This window comes from Hemitrygon akajei, chromosome 3 (assembly GCF_048418815.1).
Source record: "Hemitrygon akajei chromosome 3, sHemAka1.3, whole genome shotgun sequence".
Taxonomy (NCBI): Eukaryota; Metazoa; Chordata; class Chondrichthyes; order Myliobatiformes; family Dasyatidae; genus Hemitrygon; species Hemitrygon akajei.
In genome coordinates, this window is record NC_133126.1 from 108,311,749 (window position 1) to 108,326,474 (window position 14,726).

At 41.3% G+C, this 14,726-nt stretch overlaps 1 protein-coding gene across 3 annotated transcripts in view; it reads left to right on the forward strand.

Moving 5' to 3' along the window:
* The window catches only part of ephb1 (EPH receptor B1), a 649,893-nt gene that overhangs the window by 594,525 nt on the left and 40,642 nt on the right, over positions 1-14,726 (forward strand). For all 3 annotated transcript variants that reach the window (XR_012098311.1, XM_073040560.1, XM_073040561.1), the window contains exons 13-14: positions 455-604; positions 13,765-13,958. Coding sequence is in view for 2 of the 3 variants with exons in the window: in XM_073040560.1 (XP_072896661.1) it covers positions 455-604; positions 13,765-13,958 (344 nt within the window). In the remaining variant the exon portion in view is untranslated. The remainder of the gene's footprint in view (positions 1-454; positions 605-13,764; positions 13,959-14,726) is intronic.

The window sequence follows — 14,726 nt, forward strand, 5'->3', positions numbered from 1 at the left end:
GGAGGAACTCAGCAGGTCAGGCAGAATCAGTCAAGGCCTTTGGTATTTATTGTTTCAGATTCCTGCATCTCAAGTCTCTTGCATCTCTTTCTCTCAGAGAGTAGTGAATCACTGGAATTCTCTGCCTGCGAAAGTGGTGGAGGTGAGATGATCAATTATTTAGAGTGGAGAGAGATAATCAAAGTTATGGCAAACTGGCGCAGAAGAGGAACTGAGCCAAGAATAAATCAGGCATGATCATATTGAATGGTAGGACAGACTTGAGGGGCCAAGTGGCCCAATATTGTTCCTATTTTCTAGTGTTCTTGTCCTCTCGTGTTGAGATGTTGAAGTTGTAGCTTCTGTTTGTACGGGTTTGCTTTATCTGAGAGTTTTCTTTGGTGGGACAGACTTCGTGAGGATTGCATAGCAACGAATAGAAAGGCTAATGTACTCTTTTTAACTGCCTATACAGGGTGGGAAGATCCCCGTGCGGTGGACTGCGCCCGAGGCGATCGCATACCGCAAGTTTACCTCGGCCAGCGATGTGTGGAGCTATGGAATTGTCATGTGGGAAGTGATGTCATTTGGAGAGAGACCTTACTGGGACATGTCGAATCAAGATGTAAGTGTGTTCTTGCAATATAATACAGCACTAAGATGTATGAGAAGCGGCTTTCACAATGAGATCAAAGGAAAAGGTCGTGAATGATGAAAATCAAATGTAAACAGAAAAAGTTATCCACTGCTGTAGTTATTTAACTTGTGAAGCTGATTAATTTAACACTGCCTCAAAGAATCATACTCTGGGGGATAATCTACAGCTTCAAAAGGAAGGAGTTAAGGAAAAGGCAGAATTATGGTGGGATTGGGGGGTGGGTGGTTTAAACTTTCTTCAGGGAACTGTGGAGAGCCAGTGCTATGTGGGAAGTATAACCATATCCATCAGTCCCAGGATTTTTCTGACCAGAAATGAGTTGATGTTAACACTGTAGCCAGCAAAGTGTAAGAAGTGTACCATCAGATCAATGCAGCTTTCAAATACACATTTAAAGAGGGATGCTGAAATAGGAACAGAAATTGTGGGAAACTCTCAGTAAGTCAGGCTGCATCTGTGGAACAAGAAACATTCCAACTGAAATGTTAACTGTGTTTTGTCCTCCATAGAGGCTGCCTGATCTTCGGAGTGGTTCTAGAATTTTCTGTTTATATTTCAGATTTCCAAAATTTGGAGTTTGTTTATCATTTACATTTACTAAGTAAAAGTATGTGGTCTTCTCTCAGCACACACAAAATGCTGGTAAATTACTATCTTTCCTTTCGGTTAGTCCTGACGAAGGGTCTCGGCCCGAAACGTCGACAGCGCTTCTCCCTATAGATGCTGCCTGGCCTGCTGTGTTCCACCAGCATTTTGTGTGTGTTGCTTCAATTTCCAGCATCTGCAGATTTCCTCATGTTTGGTCTTCTCTCAGACCAGGTTAACATCAGGATTTGTGTGAAGGGGAGATTTTCGCTGGACAAGTAGGGTTAAAATTTGCTCATGAATCTATTCTGATTCTCTTTCTCCAGACTACATTATGTAAAGCTTCCGGCCTAAGGGAACAGTACATTTGATTCCGGTGCACTTTTTTACCATAAGAAAATGTTCATATTTTTCAACCCTTCTAATTGGTATTCTTCATTATCTTCAAGAGTGCGTGAGTTAACTGGGACTGAAATCATTTCTTTGCCTTCATCCTCTGGGTGACACTGATCTGCATAATGACAAACTGATTAGCAGCTAATGGACTTTGATTAGTCATCTGCTTTTTCCTACATGAGCTTGCTCCAACAGCTGTTGTATAGACTGTATGTATGTCTTGAGGATGCTGAACCTGTGAATTGGTCCTGTGGTGTGTGTGTTTCTAACAGATGCTGACACCAAACATCTGAGCCTGGGCTGGTGCAGCCTACAGATTTTTGATTTGAGTAGTTTTAAATGGTGGAAGAATTGGTTTATTATTGGCACATTCCCAAGATACAGTGAAAGGCTTGTCTGGCACACTGTTCATACAGGTCAAATTATTATACAATTCACTGAAGTAGAGCATGGTGAAAAAATAACAATGCAGAATAAAGTGTAACAATTGCAGAGAAAGTGCAGTGCAGTTAAACAGTAAAGTGCAAGATTGTAAAGAGGTAGGTTGTGATGTACTGAGTCTATAACTCATGCTAGGAGCCATTTCATAGTCTTATTACAGCAGGGTAGAAGTTGGTTGTACGTGCTTTCAGACTTTTGTATCTTCTGCCCAGTGATGAAGGGGAGAAGAGAGAATGTCTGGGGAAAGGTTGGGAATCAATAAATGTTTGTGTTACAAGATAAATTAGTATTAGTCTTTACTGGAGGTAGGATGAATTGAGAAGTGTGGAAGTTATACCAGGACCCCACCTCCAGGCCATGCTCTCTTCTCACTGCTGCCATCGTAGAAGAGGCACAGTTGCCTCACACCACATGATTCTGGAACAGTTATTACCCTTAAAGCATCCGGCTCTTGTACCAGCATAGATAACTTCACTCACCTCAACTCTGCACTGATTTCACAACCTATGGACTCACTTTAGAGGACTCTATAACTCATATTCTCAGTATTATTTATTTATTTATCATTGTTTTCCTTGCTTTTTTCTTGTCTTTGCATAGATTGTCTTCTTTCGCACATTATTTATCAGTCTTTGTGTGCAACTCTTCATTGAACAAAAGTTTCTCCTGTCAATACCTGCAAGAAAAGAATTTTAGGGAAGTCTGCAGTGACTGCCAGGGGAAGGAAGAGAAATAGACAGACCCTTCCCTCAATAATAAGTATACAACTTTAGATTCTGTTGAGGAGGTGACCTACCGGGGGGGGGGGTGGAGTGTGGAGGAGCCACAGTGACAAGATCTCTGGCACTGTCTGGTGCCATGGCTCAGAAGAGCAGATTGGTGAAGGGGACTGCGGTGTTGATAGGAGATTCAGTGGTCAGAGGTACAGAAAAGAGATTCTGTGGATGCAATAGAGACTCTGGATTGGTCTACAAATGACAACGAGAGATAGAAAATGCATGCCAAAAGGGCAATATTACAATAGTCATGGAAGATTTTAGAATAAGGTAGATTGGAAATATCAGGTTGGCGCAGTATCCCCAAGGGGGGGGGGATTTCTAGAATGCCTACGAGATGGCTTTTTAGAGCAGCTCATTGTTGAGCCTACTAGATTCAGCTATGCTGACTTGAGTATTGTGCAATGAATCAGAATTGATTCGAGAGTTTAAGGTAAAAGAACCCTAAGAGGGAAGTGATCATTGTATGAATGAATTCACCCTGAAATATGAGAAGGAGAAGCTGAAGTTAGATGTACCAGAATTATAGAGCCACGAGAGAGGAGTTGGCCAGAATTGATTGGAAAAGAACACTGGCAGGGATGATGACAGAGCAGCTATGGCTGGAATTTCTGGAAGCAATTCGGAAAGCACAGGATATATACATCCTAAAAAGGAAGAAGTATTCTGAAAGCAAAGTGACTCAACCATGGCAAACAAGGGAAGTCAATGCCAACATAAGGGTATACAATGGAGCAAAAATAGTGGGAAGTTAAGAGGATTGGGAAGCTTTTAAAAACCAACAGAACACATCTGGAAAAGTCATTAAGAAGGAGAAGATGGAATGTGAAAGTGAGCTAGCCCATAATATTAAAGAGGATACCAAAAGTTTCTTCAGATACATAACGTGTAAAAAGAGGTAAGAGTGGATATTGGAGCGCTGAAGAACAATGTTGGATAGGTAGTACTGAGGGAACAAAGAGATGGCGGACAAACTGAATAAGTATTTTGCATCAATTTTCACTGTGGAAGATACCTTGCAGTATGGTGGAAGTTCCAGCTGTCGGGTCATGAAGTGTGTGAAGTTACCATTACTAAGGAGAAGGATCTTGGGAAACTGAAAGGTCTGAAGGTAAAACTAAGTTACCTGGACCAGATGGTGTACATCTCAAGGTTCTGAAAGAGGTGGCTAAAAAGATTGTGTAGATATTAGCAATGAATCTTCAAGAATCACTAGATTTTGGAATGGTTCCATAAGACTGGAAAATTGCAAAGATCACTCCATTCTTCAAGAAGGGAGAAAGGCAGAGTAAAAGGAATTATAGGCCTGTTTTTCTGACTTCTGCAGTTGGGAAGATGTTGGAGTCCATCATTAATAATGTGATTTTGGGTTACTTGGAGGAACATAAAATAGGTCATAGTCAGGATGGTTTCCTCAAGGCAAAATCTTGCCTGACAAATCTGTTGGAATTCTTTGAAGAAATAACAAGCAGGGTAGACAAAGGAGAATCGGCTTATGTTCTGAACTTGGATTTTCAGAAGTACTTTGACAAGGTGCCACACATGAGGCTGCTTAACAAGCTACAAGCCCAAGGTATTACAGAAAAGATTCGAAAATGGATAAAGTAGTGGCTGACTGACAGTAAGCAAAGAGTGGGAATAAAGGGAGCCTTTTCTGGTTGGCTGCCAGTGTCTAGTGGTATTGGGACCACTTCTTTTTACTTCATATGTCAGTGATTTGGATGATAGAATTGATGGCTTTCTTGCAAAATCTGCAGATGATACAAAGACAAGTGGAGGAGTAAATAGTTTTGAGGAAGTAGAGAGGCTACAGAAGGACTTAGATGGAGTAGGAGAATGGTCAAATAAGCGGCAGATGAAATACAGTGTCAGGAAGTATTTGGTCATGCGGTTTAGTAGAAGAAATGAAAGGTTAGACTATTTTCTGTATAGAGCGAAAATTCAAAAATCTGAGATGCAGAGTGAGTTGGGAGTCTTTTTGCAGGATACCTTAAAGGTTAACTTGCAGATTGAGTCTGTGGTGAGGAAGCCAAATGCAATGTTAGCATTCATTTCAAGAGGACTCACATATAAAAGCAACAAGGGCTCACTGGAATATTGAGAGAAATTTTGGGCCCCGTATCTGAAAAAGGATGTGCTGACACTGGAGCGGGTTCAAAGGAGGTTCATGGAAGTGATACTAGGATTAAACAGCTTGTCATATGAGGAGCCTTTGATGGCTCTCTGCCTGTATTCACTGGAATGCAGAAGTATGTGGGAACTGATCAAATGTGAAAGGCCTTGATAAGAGTGGATGTGGAGAGGATGTTTGCTGTGGTGGGAGAATCTAAGACCAGAGACACAACCTCAGAATAGAGGGGCGTCTTTTTAGAATGGAGATGAAGAGGAATTTCTTTAGCCAGAGAGTGGTGAATCTGTGGAATTCATTGCCACAGGCAGCTGTGGAGACCAAGTCTTTATGTATATTTAAGGCAGAGGTTGATAGATTCCGGACTGGTCAGGGCATGAAAGGATACGGAGAGAAGGCAGGAGATTGGGACTGAGAGGATCAGCCATGATGAAATAGTGGAGCAGACTCAAAGGGCCAAATGGCCTCATTCTCCTCCTATATCTTATGGTTTTGTGGTCTTATAGTCTAGTCCTTATGAAATGAATGCTAAAATTGCATTTGCCATCCTCACCACCGACACAAACTTGGCATAAAGCTATCAATTCCTTCATCCATATCTTTGACATATAACGTAAAAAGAAATGCTCTCAATGCAGACCCATGTGGAACACCACGAGTCACTGGCAGCCTACAAGAAAAGGCTCCCTTTATTCCCACTATATGCCTCCTGCCAATCAGCTTAATCCATGCTAGTATCTTTCCTGTAATACCGTGGGCTCTTAACTTCTATGGTACCTTGTCAAAATCATCTGAAAATCTAAGTACATAACATCCACTAATTCTCCTTTGTCTATCCTGCTTGTTATTTCTTCAAAGAATTCCAACAGATTTGTCAGGTAAAAATTTCCCTTAAGGAATTCATTCTGACTATGACCTATTTTATGATGTGCCTCCAAATACCCTAAAACCACATCCTTAAATAGACTCCAACATCTTTCCATCCACTGAGGTCAAAGTAACTGGCTTATAATTTCCATTCTTCTGCCTCTCTTCCTTCTTGAAAAGTGGAGCAACATTTGCAGTTTTCCAGTCTTCCAGAACTATTCCAGAATCCAGTGATTCTTGAAAGATCATTACTAATGTCCCCATAATTTCTTCAGCTACCTCTTTCAGAACCCTGGGGTGTAAACCATTTTGTCCAGATGACTTTTCTACCATCAGACCTATCAGTTTCCCAAGAACCTTCACCGAAGTAATGGCAACTTCACTCACTTCTGCCCCCTGACATTCTTGAACCTCTGGTATACTGCTAGTGTCTTCCATAGTGAAGACTGATACAAAATACTTATTCAGTTCATCTGCCATTTCTTGTTCCTCATTAGTACGTCTCTAGCATCATTTTCCAGTGGTCTGATATCTATTCTCACCTCTCTTTTACGTCTGAAAAAATTTTGGTATCCTCTTTAATATTACTGGCTCACTTACGTTTGTATTCTATCTCTTCCTTCTTAATGACTTTTTTAGTTGCCTTCTGTTGGTTTTTAAAACCTTTCTAATCCTCTCACTTCCCACTAGTTTTTGCTCTATCACTTACTGTTGTATCATCCTGCCTTTAGAGTACTTCTTCCTCTTCAGTATGTGTATATCCTGCCTGCACCTTCTGAATTGTTCCCTGAAATTCCAGCCACTGCATATAGATAGGGAAATGTGCTGAATCAACACTGTTGTCATATTTGAAGACTTAAACTTCCCCACTATTGATTCCCTTTCTTAATGCAAGAGGTGCAGATAGGGTGGTTTTTCTTCAAGAGGGGTTTTTGAAATGCAGGCAGTCCCCGGGTTATGAACGAGTTCCGTTCCTGAGTCCATCTTTAAGTTGGATTTGTACTCAAGTCGGAACAGGTACATCCGGTATTATTTAGCGTCAGTTAGTCAAACGTTTGTCTTAGTATATAGTATATATTTTACCTTTCTATGCATATAAAACACTTAAGAAACATATGTACTGTATTTTGTTGCTTAGTAATAATTGTAGCTTTCATTGGGGCAGGGCCTTTCACATGCTCCATTATTCTTACTTTATCCTTTATTTTGTTCTGATGGTTGACCGACTGTAGCCTAATGCTTTTTCAATGACCAATGGCATTTCACCTCTTTCCGATCGCTTTATTATTTCCACTTTATTTTCAGTTAAGATCGTTTTCCGTCAATGGAACAGAAGCACTGCAGATTCAGCAGCAGCTGCGGGCTGCGGGTCCTGAGCACCCCCGAATCCTAAAGTCCACCCGCACTGGGACAGGTTAAATGGGACAAGTGGGGGCAGTGCTGACCCAAATACACTAAAACATCTTAAACATAATAATACAGTACTATACATAATAATACTGTAATAATAAACGTAACTACATACGGTTGCATCGATGTCTTGCATACCGGAAGGGACATTCGTGAGGTAACATTATGATGGACCTGGTGCGGGAGACTCAGGGTTTGATTCTGCTGCTGGAGAGGGCAGGTTTACTACTGGAGTCAATTTCTTGAAGTAGGCATCAAGGGAGGCTTGTACAGAGCTTTTCTATTTTTCGTCATAAATGGCCGTGTAGCAGCTGAGGTTCTCGGTAATTACACGGCAAACTTTGGTGAATCTCTCTGTATTAGGATTTTGCTCCTCTAACTTTGCTATCCCTGCTTCAATGAGACTAACCTTTTCATTGCAAACTTTTTCAGTTCCGGAGTTCCTAGGTCAGAGTCTTCTTCTTCCTCAAATGTCCAGATGCATTGTCAAGCACAAGGAGAATCTTGAAAGGCCAAGCAATAATGTTCAACAGCAGGAACAAAATGGTTCAAGAACCAGCCTTCAAAGATGGCAATTGTAACCTAAGCCTTTGAATTTGCCTTCCAAATAACAGGAAGAGATGCCTTAATGATATGGTGAAGTGCCCTCAGATTTAGGGCGCGATACACAAGCAAAGGCTTAAGCTTGAAATCCTTGGATGCGTTACCCCCAAGCAATAACGTTAGCCTATCCTTCGATGCCTTATGCCTGGTGCACTTTTTTCCTCTTTTGAAATGTAGGTCCTTTCAGGCATTTTTTTCCAAAATAAGCCAGTCTTGTCTACATTAAATATTTGGTCTGGCAAATAACCTCCCTCTTCAATAATTTTTTTTAACATTTCAGGAAAATCACTCGCAGCATTTACATCGGCACTGACTGCTTCACCTTGCACTTTAATATCATGTAAAATTGCCCTCACTTTGAAACGATTGAACCAACCCCCACTCGCAACAAATTCTTCATCACAAGCACCTTCACTTGCTGTACATGCAGCTTTTAAATCTTGAAAAGATTTTGAGCCTTTTCTTGCAGTAAAGTAAGGCTAATAGGAATATTACACTGATTTTGATCATCTAACCAAATTATCAATAGCCTTTCCATTTCAGTAATCAAACCACTGTGTTGCTTAGTAAAAATGGTAGCTTTCATTGGGGCAGAGCCTTTCACATGCTCCATTATTCTCACTTTATCCATTGAAATTGTTCCAATCGTTGACCGACTGTAGCCTAAAGCTTTTCCAATGACCGATGGCATTTCACCTCTTTACAGTCGCTTTATTATTTCCGCTTTATTTTCAACCATGATCGTTTTCCTTTCCTTTGATGCATCACCAGCACTTGCATCGGATTTACGCTTTCGAGACATGGTTACAAGGGTAAATTAGAGAAAAATTTAAGCCAAATACAAAGTTACACATTCAGCACAGTGTTAACGACAATGTGATCCGACTTAAAATGGCGAGACGGCCTTCCACGAGGCGATGAACCACTGATGTTTTCATGAGCATCACAACGTAGTGCATGCATTCATTACCACGAACCATTGTATTTAACTTGGATTCTCAGTATAATAGGCTTTGTGGCAGGCTGTTCGTAAGTACGAGTTGTTCGTAAGTGGGACGTTCGTAACTTGGGGACTGCCTGTAGTATGTGAGAGTTCATCTGAAGAGAAAACATACTGGAAATGAGCCAGAGAAGGTTGCAGAAATGATAGGGAGTGAACACCTTGGGAATAGTGGCCACAACACATTATGTTTTAAGATAGTTATGAATAAGGATAAAATCAGATCTTGCAGAAAGAATCTAAATTTGGGGAAGGCAGTGTAGACAGGAGCTAAGGGGCATTGATTGGGAGCAGCTGCTGTTGGACTAGTCCACATGTGGACTAGTTGACATGTGGTAGTTGTTTAAAGACCAAGTTAGCAGAGTTCAGGATCAGCAAGTTCTGTTCATGAGAAAGGGCAAGGTTGCTAAGGTAGAGGTACACTAAATCCTAAAATTAGTCAGGAATAAAAAAGGAAGGACATACACGGTTTAGGAAGCTAAAATCAGACTGGGTCATTGTAGAATATAAAAATACCAGGAAAGTGCTTGAGAAGGCAATTAAGAAGGCTGAAGGTGGGCAAGAACCATCTTTGTTGAGCAGGGTCAAGGATAATCCCAAGGTATTCTATATTAAGCAAAAGAGGATAACTAAGGAGAAGGCAGGTCCACACAAGGATAAAGAAGGACATTTGTTCTTAGAGTCAGAATGAGTTGAGGTACCAAATCCTCCTTTGTGACAAATATTAACACCAAATCAACTCGCTATGGTAGGGAAGTGAAGGATGAGGATGACTATATTAATCAAGCTTTCCAGTTAACTTAACCCAGAGTTGATCTGCAACTACATTACATTCAGTTGCTTTTGTTCCCATCCTTTTTCACCTTGTTCTATGCTTTAGATATTCTTTTATATCCAAATTCATGTGGTAGGTGGGCTATATAAAGGGATACCAACACTTTTCTAGTAGTTATCCCCACTGATTTTAGTAGCTCTAGGCCTTTCAAGGAGGTATTCAGCATCCTCAGTGGAAAGTATGCCATGAGGACTTAGATCACGAAAGGGAACTGGCATCTGGAAGGTCAGGATTAAGCTCAGGGTTGGCAGGCCTACCTAATGTTGAGTTGGTTCTTTGGGAAGTGGTGAGCATCAGGGATATTCCACAAGATGCTGGGCTGGGGAAAGTGAGGGGCACCTAAACTGCAGATTGTGTTTGGAGGAAATCTTCAAGGAATAGGATTCAGGTGGAATGTGACAGAAGAGCAGGGATCGTTCACCAATGATTGGGTGCTGGGGGAGCAGAACATCTCAGAGGATCAGTATCATGGGGAAATCATCACTGCATATCAAGGTAGGGATCAGAAGTGTGTCACGTTCTTCATGGCCTCTATGGACTATCCCTGAGTCAGGAGCCAGCCCTGAGGAAAGAATACTTGTTGGAGAGGTTTGGGATACTGGGGGTGGTGAGTTTCAAAGTTGGTGGTTGAACCCATCGGGAATTCAGAAAGCTGGGAAATTGGGGCTTGTGTTCCATGTGGTCAAGAGGTGATCACTGGAGTAGAAGGTTGACACTTTGTTACAAGACAGATCAGAAGTAAGTGAGGAACTGGGCTTAATGGTGTCCTTATCCAACACCATGTTTCCAAATCATGACTGTCACAGTGAAGACCAATGATGATTGTATCTCAGACAACTTAGTCCCCCTTCAGTATACCAAAATGAGTGTTACAAAGTAGATCATTCCACATCGTATCTCACCTAGGCAGAAACTAGAGTGGAAATGTAAGGAAGGCCCATTTTGGAAACTGCCCCCCCCCCCCCGACTTTCCAGAGGATGGCTGCCCAAACCATTTTCCCACCATATCTCCTTTCAATAGAAAATATTATCTTCCAGTCCTCCATTTTATACCTCAATTAGCACATTAGAATTGAATCATCTCAGACAAGACGCCTTCTGATATCTTTGGCAGTCAGTTGGTGCTAAATGTTCCTCATCAGTGCTGTTCCCTACACACAACAGAAAGTCTCAAGATGACAAAAAATAAAAGCAGTTATTTTCAGCTGGAAAGAATTTTTAACATCCATCAACCAATGAGTGTTAATATAGTTCAAATGTTAAATTCACAGAATTCCTCATCATAGATCAAACACATAAAAACTTTGAATAAAATCACCCCCTCAAGTACAATTCACCAACAGTTCTGCCAAGAAATAATCTATTTAAAATAATTATTCCAAGCATTAGTGAGGATTTTTTTTACCATTTATTTTTGTTCCAACACTTGGTTTTGATGAGGGCCTCTGGAGAACTGGTGAGAAGGAATTATTGAGTCTGACAGCCTTAGAGGTCAGATGTTTTGACTGAATAAGGAAATCATCTACACTCTGCCAGCAGTTGTTTCTGCTGTTGTCAGGAGGTTGTATCCCTCAAAAAATGCATTTTTTAATCAACATGAAGAAATAGTAAGTTTATTTAAGGTCAATGAACAATTACATATGACAATAATTAACTCCTATTTGTTTACCTATTTTGGCAATTCACCTATCAATACAATCTACCATTGGAACATTTACTTGCTCCTGAAACATATGCATAATATCCTGGCATTAGCCCTTATCACAAACGTAATGAGAGAAAGAAAATAGCACATAAAGGAATCTTAAACAGGAAGGTGGAGCCCTCAATTTTTACATCTGTCCCATTTCTAAACCCCATCATGCTTGCTTTTCCACCTCTCTGTTCCACGGCACAATGAATTGAGATAAAGCTTTTAACACTGTCAAATACTTCAAGCAACAATAGAGTGGTATTATCAGATAAAACAAATGATACTGAAACAAAATAAGAAGTGTCAGGACTGATACTTTGCCAAAGGAAGTTTTATGAAGTCCTGTGGAAAGGAATTCCGGGGGTGTACAAAGCCAAGTGATAGGCTAGCGATCACATTGAAGATACAAAAAGGCCAGCAGATTCAATATGTTGGAAGGTGTATTGCTTGAAGAATAGAGTGGGGCAGGGTCATGGTGGGATTAAATTGAATATGAAGATGAAAGGTTAAGAATGTCAGTCAGTGTGGGCCAGCAGCAAATTTGGGTTAAAATGTGAATTTTGCTCAGGTTCACCTGAAGTGGGTAGTGAATTGCTAGCCAAAGGAAGATTGGAATAGTCACCTGGATGAAGTGCTCACCAGCAGTGAGCTGAGGGAGGCTGGTGTTAGCATGGGGAAATGGGCAGCATTGGGATGCCCATTGCTGAGATCAAAATTCTGAGGTTATCCCATACTGTATCTCACCCATCATTAACTCCTTCAGTACTTCCTTCTGCAGCAATTTGCATTAACATCCAGCTTTCCCTTTGGTCACTGTGTACTTCCCCTTCCTTTCCTGTCATGATCTATGGGGCAGCTCATTTGGCATGTTAGTTTACCTATCCAAGAAGATACCTCTTCACCAGGGAAATGATTCAAAGGATTCTGGTAATTCCTGGAGCTTCTTCATCAATTAATTGCTGGGCATCTATTCTCCGAGCATGACAGTGCAAAAGGAATTTCTGTCCTTTCACAATGGGATTGTTCAACTCTCTGTAAGCCGCTGATTTTGCTGTTGTCCCACACTATGACTTTGTGCATTTTTTGCTTCAATAATTTCAGAGTTGCTGTGCTTTGCCACTTATGGAGCTAATATGCATATATGTATAGAGTTATATAATCCTCACACAAGCAGGCCCTTCAGCCCAGTGAGCCCATGCTGACGATCAGCCATCCATGTACTCTAATCCCATTTTACTCTCCCCAACTCCTCCCCGATCTGATGCCAAACAGCACACTAGTGTTAACTTACAGCAGCCAATTAACTTACCTACTGGCACTTCCGGATGTGCGAGGCAGCCAGTGCACTGAGAGGAAACCCACACAGTCCCAGGGTGAACATAAACTCCACCAGAGATCAATATCAACCACGGGTCACTGGAGCTGTGATGCAGCAGCTCTTCAGCTGCAATGTGTACCATACGCTCACTGCATTCTGAGGCATATTCTTACCAAAAACCATGCTGCATCACTTTCATCCACAGGAAAATAATATTAATGACTATAAGTCTGCATGTAGCACCCTGGAGGCTCCTTTGGAGAAGGATATACTGTATTGTGCTATCAAAGTAATTCAGCAGAACTTGCAAACAAGCCAAATGGGGTTGGCTGTTGGTGAGAAGGACTCCTGTTGTCAACTCCCTCATGTACTGTATTATATGTGGGTAGAATTTTTTCTCAGGGCATGGGAGAAGCACAGGAAAATGGGATAGGGTATGGGACAAACACAGGAAAATGGGTTAAGGGAATGAGACAAACAGGAAAATGGGATAAGGGTGTGGGACAAACACAGGAAAATGGGATAAGGGTGTGGGACAAACACGGGGAAATGAGATAAGGGAATGGGACAAACATGGCAAAATGGGATACGGGTATGGGACAAACAAGGGGAAATGGGATAAGGGTATGGGACAAACATGGGAAAATGGGATAAGGGTATGGGACAAGCACAGGAAAATGAGATAATGATGTGGAACAAACACAGGAAAATGAGATAAGGGTGTGGGACAAATACAGGAAAATGAGATAAGGGTATGGGACAAACATGGGAAAATGGGATAAGGGTGTGGGACAAATACAGGAAAATGAGATAAGGGTATGGGACAAACATGGGAAAATGGGATAAGGGTATGGGACAAACACAGAAAAATGGGATAAGGGTGTGGGACAAATACAGGAAAATGGGATAAGCTTAGATTAACATCTTGGTGAGTATAGGTGAATTGGTCTGAAGGGCTTGTTTCTGTCCTGTTATATTTAAACTTATTCTCAGCAGCCCAGCAACATCTCAATCACCAGCAATTAAGAAACTTCCCTGCAACTGTTCTATAATCAGGTGTTGTATGTGTTTTCAGGTCATCAATGCTATTGAGCAGGACTATCGCCTTCCGCCACCCATGGACTGCCCAGCTGCCTTGCATCAGCTCATGCTGGACTGTTGGCAGAAAGACCGTAATTCCAGACCTAAGTTTGCTCAGAATGTCAACACCTTGGACAAAATGATCCGGAACCCAGCCAGCCTCAAGACCATGGCCACCATTACCGCAGTGTAGGTTTTGATCATCTTCTGTCAAGTGGACTAAACATGCTACCACTTTTGCCATTTGGTTTTGCCTATTATTTTCAGATATAGATGCAATTCTGAAACATAACACTTACACTCCGTAGGGAAAGCTTTCATCACCATTCTTAGATTTTGCATTTGGTGCTTTGGAAACAGAAGGAATGATTTTTCTTCTTTAGGCACAAGATGAATGCTGGAGTAACTTGGTGGGACAGGTAGCATCTGTCGATGGCAGTGGAGTGTCACCACTTTGGGTTGAGATCCTTCATCTGGACTGACCCACTGAGATCATCCAGCATTTTGTTTGTGGCTCCAGATTCCAACATCTAGAGAATCTCTTATGGTCTTCATTCTTATCCAGTCTATTGAAAAGAAGGTTGCCTTTTTTTAGAAATATAATATTCTTCACAATATTCACATTATTATGTAAAGAGAGGTTATGTTATTAGAAACATTAAAAAACTACAGCACAATACAGGCCCTTCGGCCCACAGTGCTATGCCAAACATGTACTTACTTTAGCAATTACCTAAGGTTACATATATCTCTCTATTTTTCTAAGCTCCGTGTACTTATACATGAGTCTCTTAAAAGACCCTATTGTATCCGCCTCCACCACCGTCGACGGCAGCCCGTTCCACGCACTCATCACTCTGTGTAAAAAAAACTTACACCTGACATCTTCTCTGTACCTACTTCCAAGTACCTAAAATCTGTGCCCTCTCGTGTTAGCCATTTCAGCCCTGGGGAAGA